Source organism: Hemitrygon akajei, chromosome 6 (genome assembly GCF_048418815.1).
Source record: "Hemitrygon akajei chromosome 6, sHemAka1.3, whole genome shotgun sequence".
Lineage (NCBI taxonomy): Eukaryota > Metazoa > Chordata > Chondrichthyes > Myliobatiformes > Dasyatidae > Hemitrygon > Hemitrygon akajei.
In genome coordinates this window covers 148,822,592-148,844,860 of record NC_133129.1, presented here as the reverse complement: position 1 = coordinate 148,844,860, position 22,269 = coordinate 148,822,592, and the positions used below count along the sequence as shown (strand labels likewise).

Sequence of the window (22,269 nt, the reverse complement as noted above, 5' to 3'; positions counted from 1 at the left end):
AAACTTACCTAATCTTATTTCTATAAAATAGCTACAGAGCTTCCTTAAGCCATAAAATTGGTACCATCATGTTAAATTGTGTAAAAGTTCATCCTTGATGGACAGTCCTCAGTAAAGATTATTTGTCATTATTTGTACTAATTTCCACACATCCAGTTCAGTTGATTTATTTGTGGTTGTAGTTGCTATATCATTTATATATGATAAAAAGTCATTTTTATCAAATCATAAAAAACAATGGGAGATTGACTGTATTTTATATATAAACTTTAATGTAATCCATTAAAACACCATTTTTTCAAAATTATTTATTTAAAAACTCCATTCAACAATTATCTTTACATGACAAAGAACACTGTTATTTATCTTTAACTTATAAACAAAACTGATCCCAATAGATGGTACTTAACTTCTTTAGACGTGTTATTTAGGCAAATAAAATTTGATACTTTAGTCCTACTAAATATGCAATTGTACCCTGGTGGTGCAGACAGACTGCAAGAAGAAGCATGATGATAAAATTACAACTGACTCGATAAAAAGTGAAGTCAACTTTAAACATACATCACAGAATCAGAACACGAGTTGTTTTTATAATGAGTTTTACATAAAAATGTTTCATGATATAACAATCAGACCATGTCTCGTAGACCTCAGCTAAAATAATCATAAGCCACGTACTCTGACAAGACAAAGCAGGAATCCTTCACTTGAGTGAGGTGTGCAACTTTGCACATTGTTTCACTTTAAAGTTTTAGCACACTGTACAAGGTTATGATACCTAAGAATATCATGAAATTCATTGGAGTACATTGATCATTTGATTATTTCATAATTATAACATAAAATAAAACATCTGAGTACATGATTTCTTTACATGAAAAAACAGTGAATACAGCAGTAAATATTCCATACATGTTAGCCGGTAGCAGCACATATCTCACTGTGCATAAGCTGCACATGCAGAACAACATGCATGCTCTGTTTTACTGTTGAACACCAATATCTTCCAAAGCAAAGTCAGCGGCCAATGTGCTCAATTTGTGAAAAAGGTATCACAAACATGAAGATATTAACTTCATTTGAGTGAGTTAAACAAATCTACTAAAATGACAGCATTCTATACTAAATCTTGCACTTTAACAAGGGCATAATTATTTATAAAGACCACATTTCCCAAATATATATTTCCATTTTGCAAATGAGCTCTCTTGCTCTATGAACAAATTAGCTACATCCAAACCCAACATTTCTCCTTGTTTTTTCCCCCTGTGAAGTCTGCACTGATGAGGCTGCTGCAAGCAAATGAGAACAGTATAGAAACAGAATGGGTCAGAAACCTTTTGAGAGTATTCTAAATCTTTCATCTTTTCTGACCTATTGCAGTATAAAGAACACAAAGAGTAAATCTGCAATCAATCAGAAAGGACAAGATTAAAATGAATATTAGGTGCTAGCTGTGGCCCTATAATTACACTCGCCTATTTGAGTCAGAAAGTGTGCATTCAAGTCCCACTCCAGAGAATTAAACACAAAGGTTACACTGCACTGTCAGACTTGCTTTCTTAAGTAGGGTGAAGTAAGCTGGTATATAACAAAGCATTTACTTGTTGGGTAGATCATGTTTCTGCACTGTTAGTGCTATGTTACAAGATTAGTAACTGGGGAGATAATCTACTTAATTTGATATAAAAGAAAATTTACATAATGTGATGAGCAATGGGGTGTTAATTTGGCGCTCTGTTCAATCATTTAAGAGCTGGGTACCACCTCAGGTTCAACATAAGTAATTGAATTTGTTATGCGCAAAGGGGAACACATCTAAGCCATAGTTATACCATTAAGTTCTTTTCTTGTTCATAATTTAATGCTCACATCGTAACATGAACAAAGGAACATGCTGACTGAGAGGGATCACTATGAAATGCTGTTGGAAGATTGGAGGATGGCTACTGTTATACTTTATTTAAGACGGATAGCAGAGATAAATAGGGAACCAGAGGCCAATGAGTCTTGGGAAAGTAATAGAAAGGGACTGAGAGACTAAGTGTATTTGCATTTGGAACAGCAAAGACTAATCAGGGATCGTCAGCATGCCTTTGTGCATGGGAACCCAGGTCTCCTGAATTTGAGGTTTTTTCAGAGATGGTCACCAACAGGATTGACAAAGGCAGGAAGCTAAATGATGTCCACATGGATTTTAGCAGATGTGACTTTTACATAATTGTGGTGAACTACATATACCTGTCTGGACACGCACCCCCCCCCCCCCTGCTGACTGCTCCTGTGGCTCCTCCCACTGACCGTGGCTCCTCCCACAGACCCTGGTATAAAGGCGATTGGAGACACAGCCCCAGCCTCAGTCTCCAGAATGTAGTGTGGTGGTCATTTGCTGCTTGTTCTTTCTTCCAGCTAATAAAAGCCTATATCTCGTCTCACATCTCCGAGAGTTATTGATGGTGCATCAATAATCCCACATGAAAGGCTGGTCTGTATTGTTAGAACATGTGGAATCTAAGATCAGTTAGCTAATTGGATATAAAATCAGCTTTGCTGATAGGAGGAGTTGGGTTGTTCTTCAGATTGAAGGCCTATGACTCGAGATGGCATTTTCTCCCTCCTCTGTAACTTCTCCATGTAAAGGTATCTTATTACAAGGACTAAAATCAGAGCAGAAAACCATGAATACCTCAGTATGAAGAAACAGATGAATTGGCTATGAGAAAATCAGTAACTAATTCAAGATGCAGTCATTGTGAAACTGTTCTACAATTCTTAAACTTGAAATTTATATCTACACAGTCCCCTGTGAGTATACTTGCCTGAACAGTTTTCTGGATTATTTATTTTAGAGATACAGCGCTGAGTAGGCCCTTCTGCCACTTTGTGACACACCACCCCAGCAACCCCCAACAACCCCGATTCAACCCTAATCCAGTCATGGGACAATTTACAATGACCAACTAACCTATTTGGTACATCTTTGAACTGTGGGAGGAAACCAGAGTACCCAGGGAAACCCCTCGCATTCCACGTTCCACAGAGACTCTTTATAGAGAAGGCGCCGATATTGAACTCTGATGCCCCGAGCTGTAATGGCATTGCGTTAACCACTACGCTACCATTTGCAAATAAAAACTGCTGCGGGAACTGACCTGATGAGACAGTTTCTGCAGAGTCAGCATTTCAGGTCCTAATGCTCCACAGACGCTGCTCGACCTGCTGAGTAGCTCCAGCAATTTGTATTTTTGCTCCTGGTTCCAGCATCTATAGTCTTTTTTTGTCTCCATTTGTCTATTTTTTGATAACTCTTTTAAACATTCTGATAATGGCTTCTACATATTCAATATTAGAGTGTTATAAGGTGTCAAACATTTAGTGTATCATTTAAATAATGTTCCCACTCTTCATGGATGAATTGCTTGTGAGGTTCTGTATTATAATCCCATTCTTCCCTTTATTTCTTATAGAATTAAACCTGTTTATTATAGTGGTGATTTCAGATATGTTCAACATGCCCACCTGATGTTTACATCCATACCCACATCCATGTCTAGGCTCATTCAGTAACAAGTGAAATGCTGCCCCTCCATACAATTTTGTGGTCAAAGAATTAAGTATAATGCATTATTGTCGTGCACTCAAAAAGTTTGCACCAAATTGTTGATCCAATATTTTAACAGAGACATTAATGTATTTAAAATTCATGTTTTTTTTATTGCAGGTAAAAGAACCTGATATGTATCCAAGTTTAGTCCAACAATATTACTGTCTAGCATTCCCAATGTCCAATTCTCAAACATTTAAGACCCTGAAAATAAAGCCAACTCATTATTACCACAGTTCATGATGGTAACTCATTTAATTTTCGAGTTCAAGTAAAAAATGTGATACTTTTAAAGAGATCAGTAATTGATTTAACGATGCATACTTCTCCCACCCCCAGGTGCCTGCATGCATGTCACAGCACTACACTCTGTTCCCCGGCAGATCCTTAAATTCAGCAATAAAATGGACTAATCAGAGGGGTCTCAAATTTCAGATTTAACAATATTGAGCAATTTCTTCTGCCAGATTACTAGTGCCAGACCTGGAGAATAGTGAAATTTTGACAATTTCTCAAGATACTTAGAGGACAGAGCTTTGCACAGCAAAACACATTATCATCTTCCATGTCAACAGATCCACAAATTCATTGAGCAAGAGTTATCAAATATATAAAATTACTCAGAAATTCAGGTAGCACCCATCAAGAACTGATTACAGTTCTAAAAGAGGTAAGTGGCTAGCCCAGACTGTCGGAGTCTGGCTGAGGTGCACAAAGTAGACACCAATGAGTCAGTTACTATGTTTTCCTCTGGATTAAAGTGGGTAATATATCCACATGGATGAAACTTAGCCAGGCAGTCCTTGTTAAGACTCTGACGACAATGAAAATTTTTAATTTGTGGACAACTGGCAACCTAACACCATTGGATCAATTACTTTGAGATTATTCTCCAAAATATCGCCCAAGAGGAAGTTCGATGTGGTGGTCTTAAATTGTCATCAAAATAGATTTATCACAACTACCCTAGCTGTAATGAGAATATTGCTATTTTAAATAATTTAATGGAGGGGGCCAAGAGAAACCAGAAAGCTGTCACATTTATAGATTTATATAAAGCTTTTGACTCGGTCAGCCAGAGAGGCTTATTGTTAAAGTTCTGGGCCGGATGGGAGTTGTTGCTGATTTTGTGGACCTCATTTCAGATACATACACAGACTCCTACATTTTTATTGAGAATGGCAAGGTCAAGTTTGGGCCCATTCCTGTCTTAAGGGGGTTTTAAGCAAGATGCTTTCCTCTTGTACCACATGGCCTTTGCCAATAACGTGGCCCTTTGAGTGATTCTCGCAAGGGTATGTCTAAAATCCTCAAGTTTTCTTGCAACATTTTTGCAAGAAAACAGGTCTTGATGTTAATCTTGATAAACTGTAGGCTTTTATACGTTGAGTAAAAATAAGGTATTAGTTTTCAATGTTGTCAATAAGTGGCTCTTTAACAAAGGTGAGATTAATTTTGTTAACCCATGTAGTGCAAAAAAAAATTCCTTGGAGCTAGGATTGACTCCTGGGTAAAGGATTCCAGTCTCTATGGATTGGTAAACTCAAGGGATGGGGAAGTAGCATCTTGAGAACTTGGCTTAAGCCAACGCAAAAGGTTTAAGATTTTTAAAATGTACACCATCCCAACTGTACTATTGTTTGACTTTAAATAAGATTTCCAACACTACACTGCTACAGTGTCAAATTAGGTGGGATGTGTAGTTGCTTCATGAAAGAACCTTTACACTTCCCCAATGGTAGTAATGATGGTTTTTTTAAAGTGAGAAAATCTAAAAACAGGATGGTGTGTCTGAGTTTCCATTTTGCTAGGATTGTGATTGAAGATGAAATTGATAATTATGAGCAGTTAGACTGTCTCAATGCCACCTGTTATCTGAATGATGTCATTACAGATGAAGATGGGGAAATCGTCTAGGTGAAATTAACCTTATCTTGCAACAGACTTAATATTTCAAGTTGAGGACTCTTTGTTACTGGGAAAGAGAGAAACTAAGTTAGTTTTAAGTTGCGTAGAAGGCGGGGGAACTTGGATTAGACAAAAGCTAAGATGACTTAATAATGGCTTCATCAACGGCCTTTTACCACAGCTTATCATGATAACAGTTAATCATGACTTCACCAACAGCCTATTGTATATATTCCTGTGGCCCATACCTTACTCACCTTCCTGAAAATTTAAAATCAACATTTTCCTAGTTCTGTTGAAGGGTCTTCAACCTAAATAATAACCACTTCTCTTCATTGATGCTACCTGACCTACTGAATGTTTCCAGCATTTTCTGTTCTTATTTCAGATTTCCAGCTTCTGTATTTATGCAACCTTAATAGAATTCTGTAGATTGTTCAGCAGAGAAACAGGCCACATGATCTATGCTTCTCATGAACTTTCATCAGTTTGACTTCATATAACTTTTATGACTTTATAAATTATTTCTGTTTCCTTCATGTATTTGCCTGGGTGTCCCTGAAATCCAGTCACTCTAGCCACCTTACAAACTTGTTGTGATTTATTTTCTGCAATCTAATATTTACTCTGTCAATAATCGGTGTGTTTTAGTACTACGGCTCTACATTCACCCAAACACATATCATCACTTGTGAATTTCATCTACTTTCCAATTTGGTTGAAGAATTCACTTCTTATGAAATATAATGTGTAATCTTGACCAGTTTTGCAATCTTTTTCATTCAGAATTCCAGTTCTAATAAGTATAACAAATTTTCAACATCTTTTATTTGTTTTTATTTTCTGTATTGTTACTATTCTAGTATTATTCTGACCCGTCAGAGAATAGGACAATTATATTTTCAACAGTGTCAGCACTAAGAATGTACATATAACAAACAGCATAATTAAATGCAGTCCCTCTCTCTCTCTTCCTGCCTCATTCTCAACATGAGCAGAGAAATTCCTCATTCCCAATTATGTTATCATTTAAATAAGATCAAGCCAAAAGAGACAAAAAAGCAGACAATAAATTAAAAAGCATGAAGAAGTTAATTAAAATAATTTAAAACTGTTTAACTCTTAAAATAAGTCCTGATGTTTAACATCTTTAATCACCTGAAATAAAATTATTACTGCATTGAATCAGCAGACATGACACACATTTCTGACCAACCTGACTAGATTTCAGAAATGACATAAAGGTTAGTACTTGGAAGGAAAATGTGCTGATCTTTCTCTCTTGGTCTGACTCAACACCTTCGGGATTTTATAGCTGCCTTTTCACCTCATAAGTTTTCTTTTTCTTTTAAAGACAATGTTCCATGTCAACGATTCATGCAAAATGACTGTCAGTGCTTAAAAATGGCCCAGATGGACTGAGCACAGAACTATGTGTGCTTTTAAAAAAAAATTTAAAATGCAAAGCAGCTCCATGTTTCATTAAAACATTTAAATTGGGATTCAAATTCGGACTTAGGACCTTGGTGTAATTTTAGTCATCTTTTTACATAAAAATGTATGATATTAAAGATGAATTATATCTTACTGTGATTTGCAACCAAGATGTAGAAGCAAAGAAAGTAAGTTTCTCCTTGAAGCATGTATGCCACACTGAAGAAAGAACTTTGATTGCACCATTATTCACAAGCTAGTTTGCTATCGAAGCTTGACAGAGCAATCGCAAATGCTTGCAGTGCACACATTGGGTAGTTGTAATCCATGGTAAAGACATCTTCTGCTACTCGGCCAAACTGCATCACTATATAATCCGCTAAAAAAAACAAACATATCAAACAATTGGTTATTTTGAGACTAAATACTTCCCCATTTGCACCATGAAGTGCTAACTATCACTCACATTTGTGCTGCCATCCTCTACAGATCATTGTGACCTCTGTTGACAGCAAGCTTACAGAGAATGATGGATATCTGGCAGAGTTACAGGTCTGTAATCTAATCACAGAGTTCAGATGGTATAACAAACCATGAGAGCGAAGCTACAGGACTTTATTAAAGAAATATAAAACCTTTGACAGATTACAGCCTAGAATTCATTTCTAGATGTTTGTTAGCTGTCAAAATCTACATTGTTTTCTTTATTTGACAAGTTTTAATTTGTTCTGAATTGTGTTCATTCTAGTAATGAACAGTGTATAACTTAATATGCTTTGATGATCACAGAGGGGGATTGAGTATCTTTTGTCAACCATAAATTTATGTAATTCTGCTTCTTGCTGCACAATACTGAGGGTAAATAATTTGTTCATTGTAAAATACCATATCTGGACCCTTAGTTATATATAATGAACAGAATGAGAATGGATTTGTTTAATAAGAGTTTGTTTGTAGGGATGAACAAAGTTATATCTGGCAGTATTAGCAAAACAGTCTTTTTAAATCTCTACGCTGTTGATTAGTAATCCATTTTTCTCCACTACGTGGATGACACAAGACTAACGGCAACAAAACATTAACAAGGAAATGGACTACCACCACAATGACGAAAGAACATTTCTGGTATCTGTAGCAATTTTGTAAATGTGTTTGTGAAATGTTCCTGTTGTTGGAGTTGTACAATTGTAAATGTATCGGAGGAACCAATTTCGAAACTGATTTGGTTGTGGAGGTTGGAAGACTTAAGATATCCATTAACTAAGCGCACACACTCTTGTCCTATGAGGCAGAGCACCAGCAGCAATGCCAGTGTTCACTAAAGGAAGTCTTGCAGGTTGCCCAGAAAGTATTAAAGAAACCAACTGTCCCACCCGGATTCTCTGTACGGGGAGATAATGGAAGGGTGGTTCTGCGTGTGGTGAAAGGGATGTGGTGATAGGTTTCTTCCATGGTGCCAGCCTCCTCCTACATAACTGTCCTCCACAACCTCCTGGTCTTACAGTATAAAGGTGCGAAAATGGTTAAGCCCTCTCACCAATGACACAGGACAGCAGTTCATCGGCATTATAATTCCTCCAGAAATAATTTACACCTGCTAAATGTTATTACTAAAAATATAGGTAATATTAGTTTGATAACCCAAGATTTTTTAATGCATTCTTTCAGTTCACAGGGGAACATCTAGGAAATATTTCATTTACTATCTTACTGCCTCGAGTAAGTAATTTAATTTTATCAAGTGCGTAGGGTTAAAATAAAAAGTAATTGTAAAACCATAATTTTTTGTAATCTGCTGTTATTTTGAGGTGATACCATTAATAGCTATGATCAGCTATCAGGCTGTAACACACCCAGCATTGCCAGTATCAGAACAGGACTAAGTTATTTATAATTAATGATTTTGTCGAAGTGACAGAATGTGGTGCACCTAAATTTGCGGACAATACAACAATTGATGGGAATATATAAAGCATATTCAAAGAAGCTGCGTGGTGATACAGCTGGGCACAAGGCAGAATATTGATGTGCTACAGTTCTGGTCTCCTTACCCATTGAAGGATATCCTTGCCTTTACATGAAAACGGTTCACTCAACTGGTAATACACACAAAATGCTGGTGGAACACAGCAGGTCAGGCAGCATCTATAGGGAGAAGCACTGTCGACGTTTTGGCCGAGACCCTTCGTCAGGACTTGGCTCAAAACGTTGACAGTGCTTCTCCCTATATATGCTGCCTGGCCTGCTGCGTTCCACCAGCATTTTGTGTGTGTTGCTTGAATTTCCAGCATCTGCCGATTTCCTCATGTTCACTCAACTGGTTTCTGGTATGACAGGATTATACAGAGGAGAGTCTTTTGGGGAGCCTTTGCTACCTGAAGTCTAGAAGAATGAAAGGTGATATTGAAACATTCAAAGTCTTTAGCGCTTGGCAAGGGAGATGCAGAGGAGTTGTTTCCCCTTCCTTTGAAGTAGAGCCAATGGAAGGGGATATTCCTTTAGCAGTGAAAAAAGTAGAATTTCTTCCTTCTAATGATTTTGAATCTTCGGAATTTTCAGTTTCAGGGTTATAGAGATTCTATTGTTCAACTTTCTCATGAATCAGATCAATAAATTGTTGGATAATCAGAGAAGCTAATTTGGGATAGATCTTAATGAACGACAGAACGGATTTAAAAGGCTGAACTGTGTACTCCCCAAGTGTTTTTTAAGTTATTGTTGAAATATTAATTTATTCCAAATGTTTTTTCTTTGTGAAAATCTTAGGGCAATGGGTAGTACTCTCCACTCAGGAGTGGAAACAAAATGTTATGTGTTCTCTAACTGTATGTGAAAGGCCATGAGACTATGCTGACTTAATATTTATCCTCACTCAGTAATGCCAAAAGAGATTGGTAAACAGATCTCTCAATGTTTTTGTGGGATTTTGCTGAGTGACTATTTATTATAGTTATGTGCAAAAGCATCCTCCCTTTGGAAGCTATTAATTGGCCAAGAAAGACAGCAGGATGTCCCGCGTGTGTTGAAATATAAATAAATTTATATTTATTCTCATTGATAATGGGAAGGGTACATGGTTAATAGCAGCAATGATTGGATATGCTTCTGTTGGATACGGGGTGCTGCATCTATAGCTCTGCTAAACACAATGGTATCAGAACAAAGGCAGGTGCGCAGAACAGGGTTTGGCTGCTGAAGAGCTTCCGCTTATCACTGGCGGGCCAGGAAAGATGGGTAAGAACTTCTAAGAATTACCTTTCAAGCAGCCTATGAACACAGTTCTCTCCAGGTTCTCAAAAGTTCTCACAGTCCTTTGTGAGTGCTTATCCTTTACACCTGAATGTTCAATGGTAAAGCCAAAGATATCTGGGCCCAAATCTATTTGGAACCATTCTGAAGGACTCAAAGCTATGCATTGGTCTGTGCTGATGGGGGAATAGCAGTTACTTTTCCTGTACATCAGCAATATCCAGAATTTTGGATCTCTTCTGTATCAAGCATAGAGTCAGTCTTGCTTCATATCACTTTGATATCTAGTATTATTTCCTCCAGAATTATACATGCAATTTAATGCAACAATTTTATCATTGTTGGCAACGTGCACAAGTCAACAATTTGTTGTTTACGGTGGAAGTACAGATGCTAGTAATGGAAATTGAGTACATGAAGGAAGGGACTAGTGCGCTAAATTGAACATAAATATTCATTGTTAAAACAATAACGTTGTAAGTTTAGAATAACGTTTAATCCTTTGTAATGGAGTATAGATCCACAGGTCCCATCTAGTACAGTGCTCAAGTAACTATTCATTGTAATTATCTCATAAAGTTTCTACTTACGGTCATTATCATGAATAATTTGGAAATTCTTCACAGAAGCCTGTGTAACTCGACCATGAAAATTAAGGACATAGGATTGTGTGTCATCGTTCCATACTGGAGTTTTGTTGTGTAGCTCGATTACACTCTCTGTGTTTTTGTTCTGCCAACGTGCCAGCAAGGTTTCATGCTCCTTCGTAAAAACAGAAATTAGTTGGTAATGTGTGATGTCAAAGGTTGATTCAAGGATATAAAATAAAGTCAATCATTGATGAGTGAACAGGTCTAACATCAGCTCAACATCTGGGCTATGGAAGGTGATGGAAATAGATTTTTGATATCCATGATTTCTAAAGTATTCCTCTCAGAAAAATTTAAAGCTAGCACTTTCTTACAATATTTTATCACAAACGGCATGTGAAATCTAACTCCATGCTCATCCTCCCCAATATCGTCATGCACAACCCACTGCAGTTAACACCAGATGTTAGGGAGGAATAAAATAGCACAGATAATAAACAGAAGAGTGTCGGAAACTAGGTTACTGGCCAAGCTCAGCCAACTATTTTCTGGATCTGCCCTGCCACAAAACTCACTGTGGAGTCAAGTTGCAGAGCAAGAGCTGGAGGGAATGGTCTCTGATCTGACATCACTCCAAGAGATCACCCAATTCAACAGAAATTGTAGAGTTTTACAGAGAAGGGTGAGCATGTTGTCAATTATCTGTGCTTTGTTTACTTTTTAATTACATAAATATGTTTTATCTATTAATTTTATTTATCTCTTTTTTTACTAAATTATACATTTTGTTTGTCATAGATATTCTGTCTAGATATTAGCAACACTGAATTCCAAGCCAGATTGTATTCAATAGCCAATATTCAGTTAGCATTTGACAATAGACAATAGGTGCAGAAGTAGACCATTCGGCCCTTCGAGCCTGCACCGCCATTCTGAGATCATGGCTGATCATCTACTATCAATACCCGGTTCCTGCCTTGTCCCCATATCCCTTGATTCCCCTATCCATAAGATACCTATCTAGCTCCTTCTTGAAAGCATCCAGAGAATTGGCCTCCACTGCCTTCCGAGGCAGTGCATTCCAGACCCCCACAACTCTCTGGGAGAAGAAGTTTTTCCTTAACTCTGTCCTAAATGACCTACCCCTTATTCTCAAACCATACCCTCTGGTACTGGACTCTCCCAGCAGCTGGAATGTATTTCCTGCCTCTATCTTGTCCAATCCCTTAATAATCTTATATGTTGCAATCAGATCCCCTCTCAATCTCCTTAATTCCAGCGTGTACAAGCCCAGTCTCTCTAACCTCTCCGCGTAAGACAGTCCAGACATCCCAGGAATTAACCTCGTGAATCTACGCTGCACTTCCTCTACAGCCAGGATGTCCTTCCTTAACACTGGAGACCAAAACTGTACACAATACTCCAGGTGTGGTCTCACCAGGGCTCTGTACAAATGCAAGAGGATTTCCTTGCTCTTGTACTCAATTCCCTTTGTAATAAAGGCCAACATTTCATTAGCCTTCTTCACTGCCTGCTGCTCTTGCTCATTCACCTTCAGTGACTGATGAACAAGGACTCCTAGATCTCTTTGTATTTCTCCCTTACCTAACTCTACACCGTTCAGATAATAATCTGCCTTCCTGTTCTTACTCCCAAAGTGGATCATCTCACACTTATTCACATTAAACACCATCTGCCAAGTATCTGCCCATTCACCCAGCCTATCCAAATCACCCTGAATTCTCCTAACATCCTCATCACGTGTCACACTGCCACCCAGCAAACTTGCTGATGTTATTCTCAATGCCTTCATCTAAGTCATTTAAATTTGGCAGTTTAAATGACTGTAATCCATGTATACTCTATGAAATTCACAATTCCAGTATTTGGTGACAGGTTTTGCTAAGATTCTCAGAGTCATTTCAGATTCTACACCAGGTTAGAACTGGTACAGGACACAAGACCCCAATGATTTCTATGGAGATTGCAGGCCTGACAAGAGGCAAATTCCTTTTCAAAATACAAAATTCCTAATATTTTTATTCTATTTTATAGTATTTCACATTACTTACATTTTATTTCTTAAATCATTTTTAAACCAAGTTTTCAGTTTTAGAAACCTGGTTTAAAATAGTTTCAAACAACACACACAAAATGCTGGTGGAACACAGCAGGCCAGGCAGCATCTATAGGGAGACGCACTGTCGACGTTTTGGGCCGAGACCCTTCGTCAGGATAGTTTGATCTTTTTAATTGTTTTTAAATACCTCAGCCTGCCGCCTGGGGTTTAGCCTTTGCCAACTGCAAAAGCTTCTGGCATGGTGAGTGCCAGGGGTTCCTCTCTGTGTGCTGTTAGAGAGCCAGCTGCTACTCACTTCATGTTAGTTGACTACAATGGTTCGGGTCAGCAAAGCAGCCCTCTGCATCTGCACCAGCTAAGTCTAGAAGTGGAGAAAGCTAGCATGAACATGCTTATTGAAAACCGTAACAGCTTTGATAGTTCAGGCAACACATCAGTGTTGCTGGTAGATCTGCTACCTCGCAGCACTGGACAAGTTTAATCTTATTGCCTGTCTGGAGTTGGCACATGCTTGCTTTGACTGTATGAGATTCCCTCAGGTGCTCTGGTTTCCTTCCACATAGCAAGGATGTGCAAGCTTGTAGGTTAATTGGCCACTGTAAAATAATGACTATTATACAGTAAGGGAGGAGAATAAAAATGGAATTAATGTAGGATTAGCATAAGTGGGTGTTTAATGGTCAGTACCAATGGTGGGCCCAAGAATTTGATTCCGTAACTAGCTGACAAAGCCAGGCCATGCTTTGCCAGTCAAGGGCTTTCAGAGAAACTTTGAGGACGAGTTTGCTCTGTCCCAGCTCCATCACTGCATTGTGTCATTCGAGGACATGCTGTCACTCAGGGTCTTCCTGCTTTGTCCTGTGATTATCCGGGCTAACAAGATTCAAAGAGGTAAAAATTTGGGACTATGAAGAATATAGGTGGTGGGCTCCACTCAATTAAACTCAGACCATTGCCTGATCTCACTACTTCATGGTGAAGATTCCATTTTCTCTAGTATAATCAAGCTAATCAGCTGATAGAATAAGCAAAATTGTCCTAATGGATAAAAGCTTAATAAAGGTAAACAGAACAGAGACACATTCAGGAGATATTCTGTACTTAGTCAGCAGGATTAACACAATCCATTTTACTGAGTCACCATTGGACCAATATGCTAATTAAACAAAATGTTTCCCTTTGGCTGAATAAAAAAATTAATGATTCACAGTTAGTGTTGAATTTCCCTTATCTGCCACATTTTATTTCTTTTCAAGCACTAATAGTAACAGCTTGCTCATAAAAAGTGGCTGTAATAGGCACCAGTTCAATGCCTCCTGGGAAAAAATGCAGTTTAGCTGCATGTGTTATTTTTGCCTGGACCTTGTTACAAAGATAATTACATCTCTCAGTTTGCATCCAATGATATTACTTGTCCCTAAATGGAAATATTTCATGTAAATAAAGCGTATCCAAGTTGTTAAAACAATTGTAGAAATGACAACTACTATTAACAAAATCACAGGTACACCACCACAGTAAATGTCAACTCTGCAGGTTTCCCTGCACAGGTTGAGGTCCGTTTGTCCGGTTTATGCACTTTCAAAAGATCTGATCTCCTTGGTGTGCGGCTTGGTCTTAGCATCTGTGTGAAGGTGAACTGGGACCCTCGGGTTATTTTGTTCTTGAATGTTACACATTAATTTACCTGCACCGAACAAACTGAGTGCAAGAAACAGTTCTTCTTATACAACATCTTAAGGCAGTTCAGAAGCTTTATTTGTGTACCACCCTCTGCTGCAGCATAAAAGAATATTTTACAGAGTGAAAAAAACTGTAGCACAGGAGGAGACCACATGCTGCACATGAAATCATTACATGACCCTATTCACTTCAAAATCCCCTATTGCAATCATTAACCTTTCTTTTGTCAGTATGATCCTCATGATATCTTTGGCTGATGGATCTCTTGATCTAAAAACCTTCAATGCAAAATCCTTTATCTCCCCCTCAAACCCATCAAATATCTTTAACCTCTCTCGCTCTTTATTCCTGATTTCCTTAGTAACCCCAGAAATCTATGTTAAGACTTGCACAGTAGCTACATGTAATTTTTGGTTTGCCCAGAATATTCTTCATATTTCTCTGATCAAGCCAAGCAATAAGAATACTGCTGTTTTTAAAATAAGTCTATTTTTTCCCATTTGTCTCGCTGTCTCTTGCTGTAATACTATTAATGACTAGGTCTCTGAGAACTGTTGCTTTTTAGCAGAGCAAACTGTGAAAATCAAACTACTTTCCCCAAGCTTGTCTGGTCCTGGTCCTTAATCTAGTTTCAGTCTCAGGAAAACTTAGTAATGCTGAGGGTAAATTTGCTGTTCACCTGGCATGCGAGTCACTCTTTGTGACCTCAAAATGGCACTGGCTAATGTTGTTAATGCATTGCAACTTACATTGCGAGGCCTAATGGAAACTCTTTCATGATCCATATTCATGCCAGGAATGATTACACTCATCTTCCGAGGTCCCTTGAAACCCAGAACGTTTGTTTCCTAAGGGGAAGAATAGAAAAAAAAATCACTTCTTATACATATAAATAACCATTACAAATGTACAAAATCGAGTCTTTATGAAATTTTCATCAATCATCTTTATTAGATTAATATCACTTTACAGCCACTCATTAAGGAAGAGAAACTTTGCAGACAGTGGCCATGTTTTTCAAGCTGGTGGTAATTAGAATAAATATTAACAAGTAAGAAACATGCAAATGAAGAGCCGAGGCAATCAGTAAGTGACCAAGAAGTACTTTTCAGATTGATTTTAGATAAAAAGTCCAGAGAAGCTCATCACAAAATGGCTTGTCTAGTGCTCCTTCTTGTCTAGGAGTCTCTCTAGTGCAAGTCTGGGGCATTGAGTCCACATCAATGTTACTACACAATTAAATTATGCTTATAAATCTATGCTAACTTGATCCATGATTATATATTTTAATGTACCAAATCAAATCTCCTATTCAATTAATTTCTTTAAAAAAATTTCCTAAATTTAGAGTATTTAATTGTAAGCCTACTATCATCTTCTGCGGGAAAGGACCTTGAAATAACGGTGATAATGGTGGCAGCTGTGCGGGGGGGGGGGGGGGGGGGGGGAATATATCAACATTTAAATCCTTCTAATTCAAACACCAGCAATAGTCTTTGTCACAAATCAAGGAACCAAATTCAGGCTTCATGCTGAAGCAGAACCTTTCTAATTTCTACTGTGATGTGGATGTGAAAGAGTGTTCTAGTACAGAGGCAAGGCAATTGTTAGAAAACCTATTAAAATGCATTGATTTGCACCTGCAGTATAATTAATGAAGCTTAGTAAACAACAGAAGTACGAGCAGGAGGAACAAATGGGCCCCATGAATGTGCTCTGCCCTTTAATAAGATCATGACAGAATTAATCTCAGGCCCAACACCTCATTTAACCTCTTCCCTGTACCACTTGACTCCCTTGTAGTATAGCTCAATAGATGCATGCAAGCAAACTAACACTGAGTGTCACATTCAGAATCAGAATCAGGTTTATTATCACCGGCATGTGTCGGGAAATTTGTTAACTTAGCAGCAGCAGTTCAATGCAACACATAATACAGAAGAAGAAAATAATAATAAATGAATAAGTAAATCAATTACAGTATACATACTTTGAATATATTAAAATCATGCAAAAACAGAAATAATATGTATTAAAGAAGTGAGGTAGTGTCCAAGGATTCAATGTCTATTTAGGAATTGTGTGGCAGAGGGGAAGAAACTGTTTCTGAATCACTGAGTGTGTGCCTTCAGGCTTCTGTACCTCCTACCTGATGGTAACAGTGAGAAAAGGGCATGTCCTGGGTGATGAAGGTCCTTAAAAATGGACACTGCCTTTCTGAGACTCCACTCCCTGAAGATGTTCTGGGAAGGAGATACAGAATATATCTTCTTCCAAATTAATGTGGAATTAAACACCTGATGAACAATAACTGTTAATAGCTAAATACATGTAAGTTTTTAATTTCCAATTATCTATATTTAGTTCATGAAGTAAAACATTTCAAAAGAAAGCAACAAAGGACCTGATAACTTGCCAGTTAGCATTACTGTAAAATCCAATCTAACTTTTCTCATCAAAGCCAAATTCTTTAGACAGCTGATCTTGTACAAGATATCGCAGGCTGCAGATTTCCATTACAGCATCACAGAAAGAGGCCAAATTGTGAACAACCTCAACTCTTTATCTGAAAAATCTGAGATTATTCCCATCTCCCTGCTGGGTGTTAATATCCATCTCAGCTTGAAGTATTTATTTTTCTTTGAACGTTGGAGCTGGAGCTGGATGAACTCTGAATTATTCAGGATCATCTAAGGTGCAGGACATAGCTAACTGCATGACCATCAAAAGAGGGAAAGCAGACAGGCCCTCAATAAAAAGTATATTGTTATGGATAATGTTGGTGGGAATGACCTCACAGAGGAAAGACATAGTAGTCAGGCCTCTGGCACTGCCTGGCTCTGGGACTCAGAAGGAAAGGCAGGGGTGGGGGGGAGAGGCACAGCACTGACTGGGGATTCATTGGCTAATGGAACAGACAGGAGGTCCTGTGGATGAGAACAAGATTCCTGGAAGGTGTGTTGCCTCCCAGGTGTCAGGATTAGTGATGTCTTGAATCAATTCCATAGCATTCTTAAGGAGGAGGGGGAGCAACTATAGGCCTTGGTTCAGGTCAGTAGCAATAACATAGGCAGAATGGATGTCGAGGTCCTGTAGAGTGAGTTCAGGTACATAGGTGGCAAGTTAAAGGACAGGACCTCTAAACTGGTGACCTCAGGACTGCTACACATGCCATGTGCTAGTGAGGCTAGAAATAGGACAATAATACAGTTTAACATGTGGCTAAGGAGATGGTGGAGGAGAAGGGTTGGGGGTTTCAGATTTTTGGATCATTGGGCATTTTTCCACAGAAAATGGGCTTGTAGAAATAGTACAACTGGAAGGGGAACCAATCTCCTAACAGGAAGGTTTACTAGCGCTGCTTCAGCAGGGTAGGGGTGAAGATTTAAACTGGAGTTACAAGGGCATTGGAACCAGAGTGTCAGGGCAACTAGCAGAATGGTTGTGCATGTTAAGCCTACATACAAAGACAGGAACTGAAAGGTTGAGCTAGGTGAGACTAAAGTTCTGTGTTACATCTAACTCAATGCAAGGAATATTGTAGGTAAAGCAGATGAGCTTAGAACATGGATCAGCAAGTGGAATTGTGACTTTGTGGCCATTAGTGAGATTTGTTGCAGGGGGAGAAGGTTTGGTAGCTCAGTGTTCTGGGCTTCCATTGTTTTAGACATGATAGAGGGGGTGCGGTGGCTACTAGTCAGGGAAAGTCATGCTCAGTCAGGACAGATTCGAGGGCTCATCTAGTGAGGTTATATGGGTGGAACTGAGGATTAAAACAGGGTTGACCACATTAATGAGATTTTACTAACATCAGCAAGTTTGCAGTGAGACAGAGCTGTGTGTAGTGTGCGGAAAGGATCACTTTGTTTCTTGTGATCATTAATTCCATTAATTTCAAGATAATTAAGAAAAAGGATAGGACTGGGTTGGGTTGAGATCTGGTAAATTGGAGAACGGCCAATTTTGATGACATCAGAAAGGATTTGACAAGTGTCAATTGGGATAGTTTGTTTTCTGGCAAATTAATGCTTGTTAAGAGGGAGACCTCGAAAGTGAAATTTGAAGTACAGAGTTTGCATGTTCCTATTAGAATAAAAGGCAAGGCTAGCAGGTTTAGGGAACCTTGGTTTTTAAGGGATATTGAGGCCCTGGTTAAGAAGAAGAAGGAGGTGTACAGCCATAAGGAATAAATAGGTGCTTGAAGAGCAAGGGGACACTTAAGAGGGAAATTAGGATGGCTAAAAGAAGGCACAAGATTGCTCTGGTAGACAAGGCAAAGGAGATTCCCAAAGGGCTTCTACAGGCATATTAAGAGTAAAAGGATAGCAAGGGACAAAATTTGAACATCACTTGAACTTCAGTGTGGTAACCATTGCATGGAGCTGAAAGAGATGAAGAAGATCTTAAATGGTTTTTTTTTGCATCTGTATTTACTTAGGAGACGTTCACAGAGTTTATAGAACTCAGGCAAAACTATAGTGAGGTCACGGACCATATACAGATTACAGAAGAGGAGTTGATTGCTGTATTGAGGCAAATTAAAGTGTTAAAGTCCCTAGAGTTTGACCAGGAGGATTGGACGATCAATATTGTTGTTCTGTTGTGCAAGACTCTAAGAATAAGCAAGGAAATTAAAGGCCAGTGGGCCTGACATCAGTAGTGGGTAAGTTATTGGAAGGTATGCCAAGGAACAGGATATATACGTACACAATATGAGAAAATCTGCAGATGCTGGAAATCCAAGTAACACACACAAAATGCTGGAAGAGCTCAGCAGGCCAGACAGCATCTATGGAAAAGAGTAAACAGTCGACGTTTTGGACCGAAACCATTCATCAGGACTAATATATACGAATTTGAATAGCCAACATTGCTTTGTGTGTGGTAGATCATGTCCAACCAATCTTACAGATTTCGAGGATGTTACCAGGAATTGTTCATGAAGGCAGTGGACATTATCTACATGGATTCTATCAAGGCCTTTAACAAGGTCCCATATGGGATGGTGGCCAAAAAGGTTCAGGCACTTGGCACTCAAGGTGAAGTAGTAAATTGGATTCGACATTGGTTTAGCAGGAGAAGCCAGAGAGTTATGTAAATGGTTGCTCTCTGACTGGCGGCCCATGACTACCAGTGAGCCGCAGAAATCAGCAAATTTTGGGATCACACCAAGATTGGGGGTGTAGTGGACAGCAAGGAAGACTATCAAAACCAGCTGGAAAAATGGGCTGAAAAATGGCAGATGGAGTTTAATGTAGACCATTGTGAAGTGTTGCACTTTGGCAAGACAAACTAGGATAGGACTTACACTGTTAATGGTAGGGCAGTGAGGAGTGCAATAGAACAAAGGCATCTGAGAAAACAGATCCATAATTTGTTGAAAGTGGCTTCACTGGTAGATAGGGTCAAAAAGAGAGCTTTTGGCACTTTGGCGTTCACAAATCAAAGTATTGAGTACAGGAGTTGTGATGTTTTGTTGAAGTTGTATAAGATGTTGGTGGGACCAGATGTGGAGTATCATGCATAGTTCTGGTCACCTATGTACAGGAAAGTTATCAATAAGATTGAAAGAGTACAGAGAAAATTTACAAGGATGTTGCTGGGACATGAGGACCTGAGTTATAGAGAAAGGTTGAACAGATTAGGACTTTCTTCCATGGGGTGTGGGAAAATGAGAGGAGATCTAATAGAGGTACACAAAATTATAAAGGATATAGATAGGGTTAATACAGCAGTCTTTTTCACTGCATTTGGGTAAGACCAGAACTGGAGGCCATGGGTTAAGGGTGAAAGGCGATATATTGAAGGCACCTGAGGGAAAATATCTTCATTCAGAGGGTGATTAGAGTGTGGAATGAGCTTCCAGTAGAAGAGGCGGATGCGGGTTCAACTGCAATACTTCAGAGAGGTTTGAATAAGTACATAGATGGGACGGACATGGATGGCTTTGGTCCAGGAATAGGTCGATGGGACTAGGTAGAATAATAATTCCTCTAAGATTAGATGTGCCAAAGGGGCTGCTTCTTTGTTGTAGTAGTGCTCTGTGACTCTATAAGAGTTCTGACAGTCTATATTCATTTTGAGCAAACTATTTCAAATTTTTTTAATAAAATGATTACTCTTCATCTTTCTTCTCTCTTTCTTTATGGCTATTATAAATTGATAGTTCCTGATTTTCCATATTAAAAATAAGTCGTCCAAGAAACTTAATTAAGTAGTGATGGATTTGAAGCCGAAAAATCGACTGCAGTATATGACCAGTACCATTGTGCAAACTGTAAAACTGCATTGGGATTCTCAGTCTGGTGTTGCACTGATCCATAGATCAGCAGTGACGTCAAATGGCATGCAATGTATAGTTGATCATGCTGCTGTAGGATTGGAGAGGATTTATGCTGAAGAATCTTATAGATCTTTATTGAAGCCAAGGGTCTTAACATCAAAGAGGACTGTTTGATTGCAAGTTAAGGGACAGTTTTCACCAAGTTGTTATTAGTAACAGAACCATGGGTTCTTCACCTGTGAATATTCTTGTTGCAATACCCTGGCAAAGGTTTCACTGCTAACAAAACGGTCTTTCTGTAGAAGCAGTGTTTGGGTTATGGTTAGATAATGGGTGCTTTGGAATGTGAGTCGTCCAATGAAGGGAGTGTGCTTTTCGTGTTATATGCCTGACACCGGTATGTGAGCTGGGTCTTTGGTTCGGCAGGAGATGAAGGGAGAAGACGCCGGAGAGAAGAGGTCGTAGGACACGACCCAGAGTGGAGCCATGATCCGAGGACGGCTGGGGTGATTGAAGGAGGATCGGCAAAGTGGAAACCGTGAGCTCCAACTTGTACACGTTAGACTGTTCATTAAAATAGGACCTTTTCTTTCTTTTGCTTTTTCTTTAGTCAAATTAAGAATTATAGAGTGAAATTGTTTAACTATGTGGGGTGTACTGTCTGTTATTTTGCGGTACTGATTTGTAACAGGGTAACACATCACGCAGCATCCACACAAGCAGGGGGTATCAGTTTGGGCTTGCACCTCAATTTCACACGCTTCCCTAGACTTATGCAGCGGACAGCACCAGAGTGTTTCATTGGTAAGATCTCTTTCCATTGAGATCTCACAGAACTGCACCATTAACTCTATTTATCTCTCCATTGCTACTGCCTGACCTTCGGGGTATCTCCAGCATTTTCTGTCTTTGCTTCAAGTTTTCAGTGTTTTGATTTTAGTCTGCCTTCAGTCTTTCAGTGGTGTTTCAACCATTTCAATGTCTTTCCCTCAATGTCCGCCTCACTAATCATGTTATCTGGTGCCTTCTGCCTCTGATTCAGCCTTTCCACCTGAGAGCCTCTTCTTGTAGCCGTAGATTGCACTGAATATTGCCACTTTAAGAGCTGCTCTTTGATTACATACCTGCTCATCCTACCCTGGTCCAGCTAAAACCATCCTTGATTCTCAAACTCCTCTCTATGACAGATGATATTATATATCTATTAGGCTTTACATCCCCCTCAGATGAACGGCACAAAAGCTTAGTGGTTAGTGTTATGCTTTAAGGTGCCAGCGTTCAGGGTTCGATTCCCACCACAGCCTGTAAAGTGTTTGTATGTTCTCTCTGTGACCGAGTGGATCTACTCGGATGCTCCGGCTTTCTTCCACCCCCCAAAGATGTACATTTTAGGGTTAGTAAGCTTTGGGCATGCTACGTTAGTGCCAGAAGCAGT

General features: G+C 38.9%; 1 protein-coding gene across 6 annotated transcripts in view; it reads right to left on the bottom strand.

Moving 5' to 3' along the window:
• Nucleotides 1-250: 250 nt before the first annotated feature.
• Nucleotides 251-22,269, bottom strand: part of tub (TUB bipartite transcription factor) — a 337,531-nt gene continuing 315,512 nt past the window's right edge. For all 6 annotated transcript variants that reach the window (XM_073049509.1, XM_073049512.1, XM_073049510.1 and 3 more), the window contains 3 exons: nt 15,301-15,399; nt 10,789-10,960; nt 251-7,328 (listed from right to left, as the gene is read on the bottom strand). In XM_073049509.1, the coding sequence (XP_072905610.1) occupies nt 7,195-7,328; nt 10,789-10,960; nt 15,301-15,399 (405 nt within the window). In that variant the 3' untranslated portion in view covers nt 251-7,194. The remainder of the gene's footprint in view (nt 7,329-10,788; nt 10,961-15,300; nt 15,400-22,269) is intronic.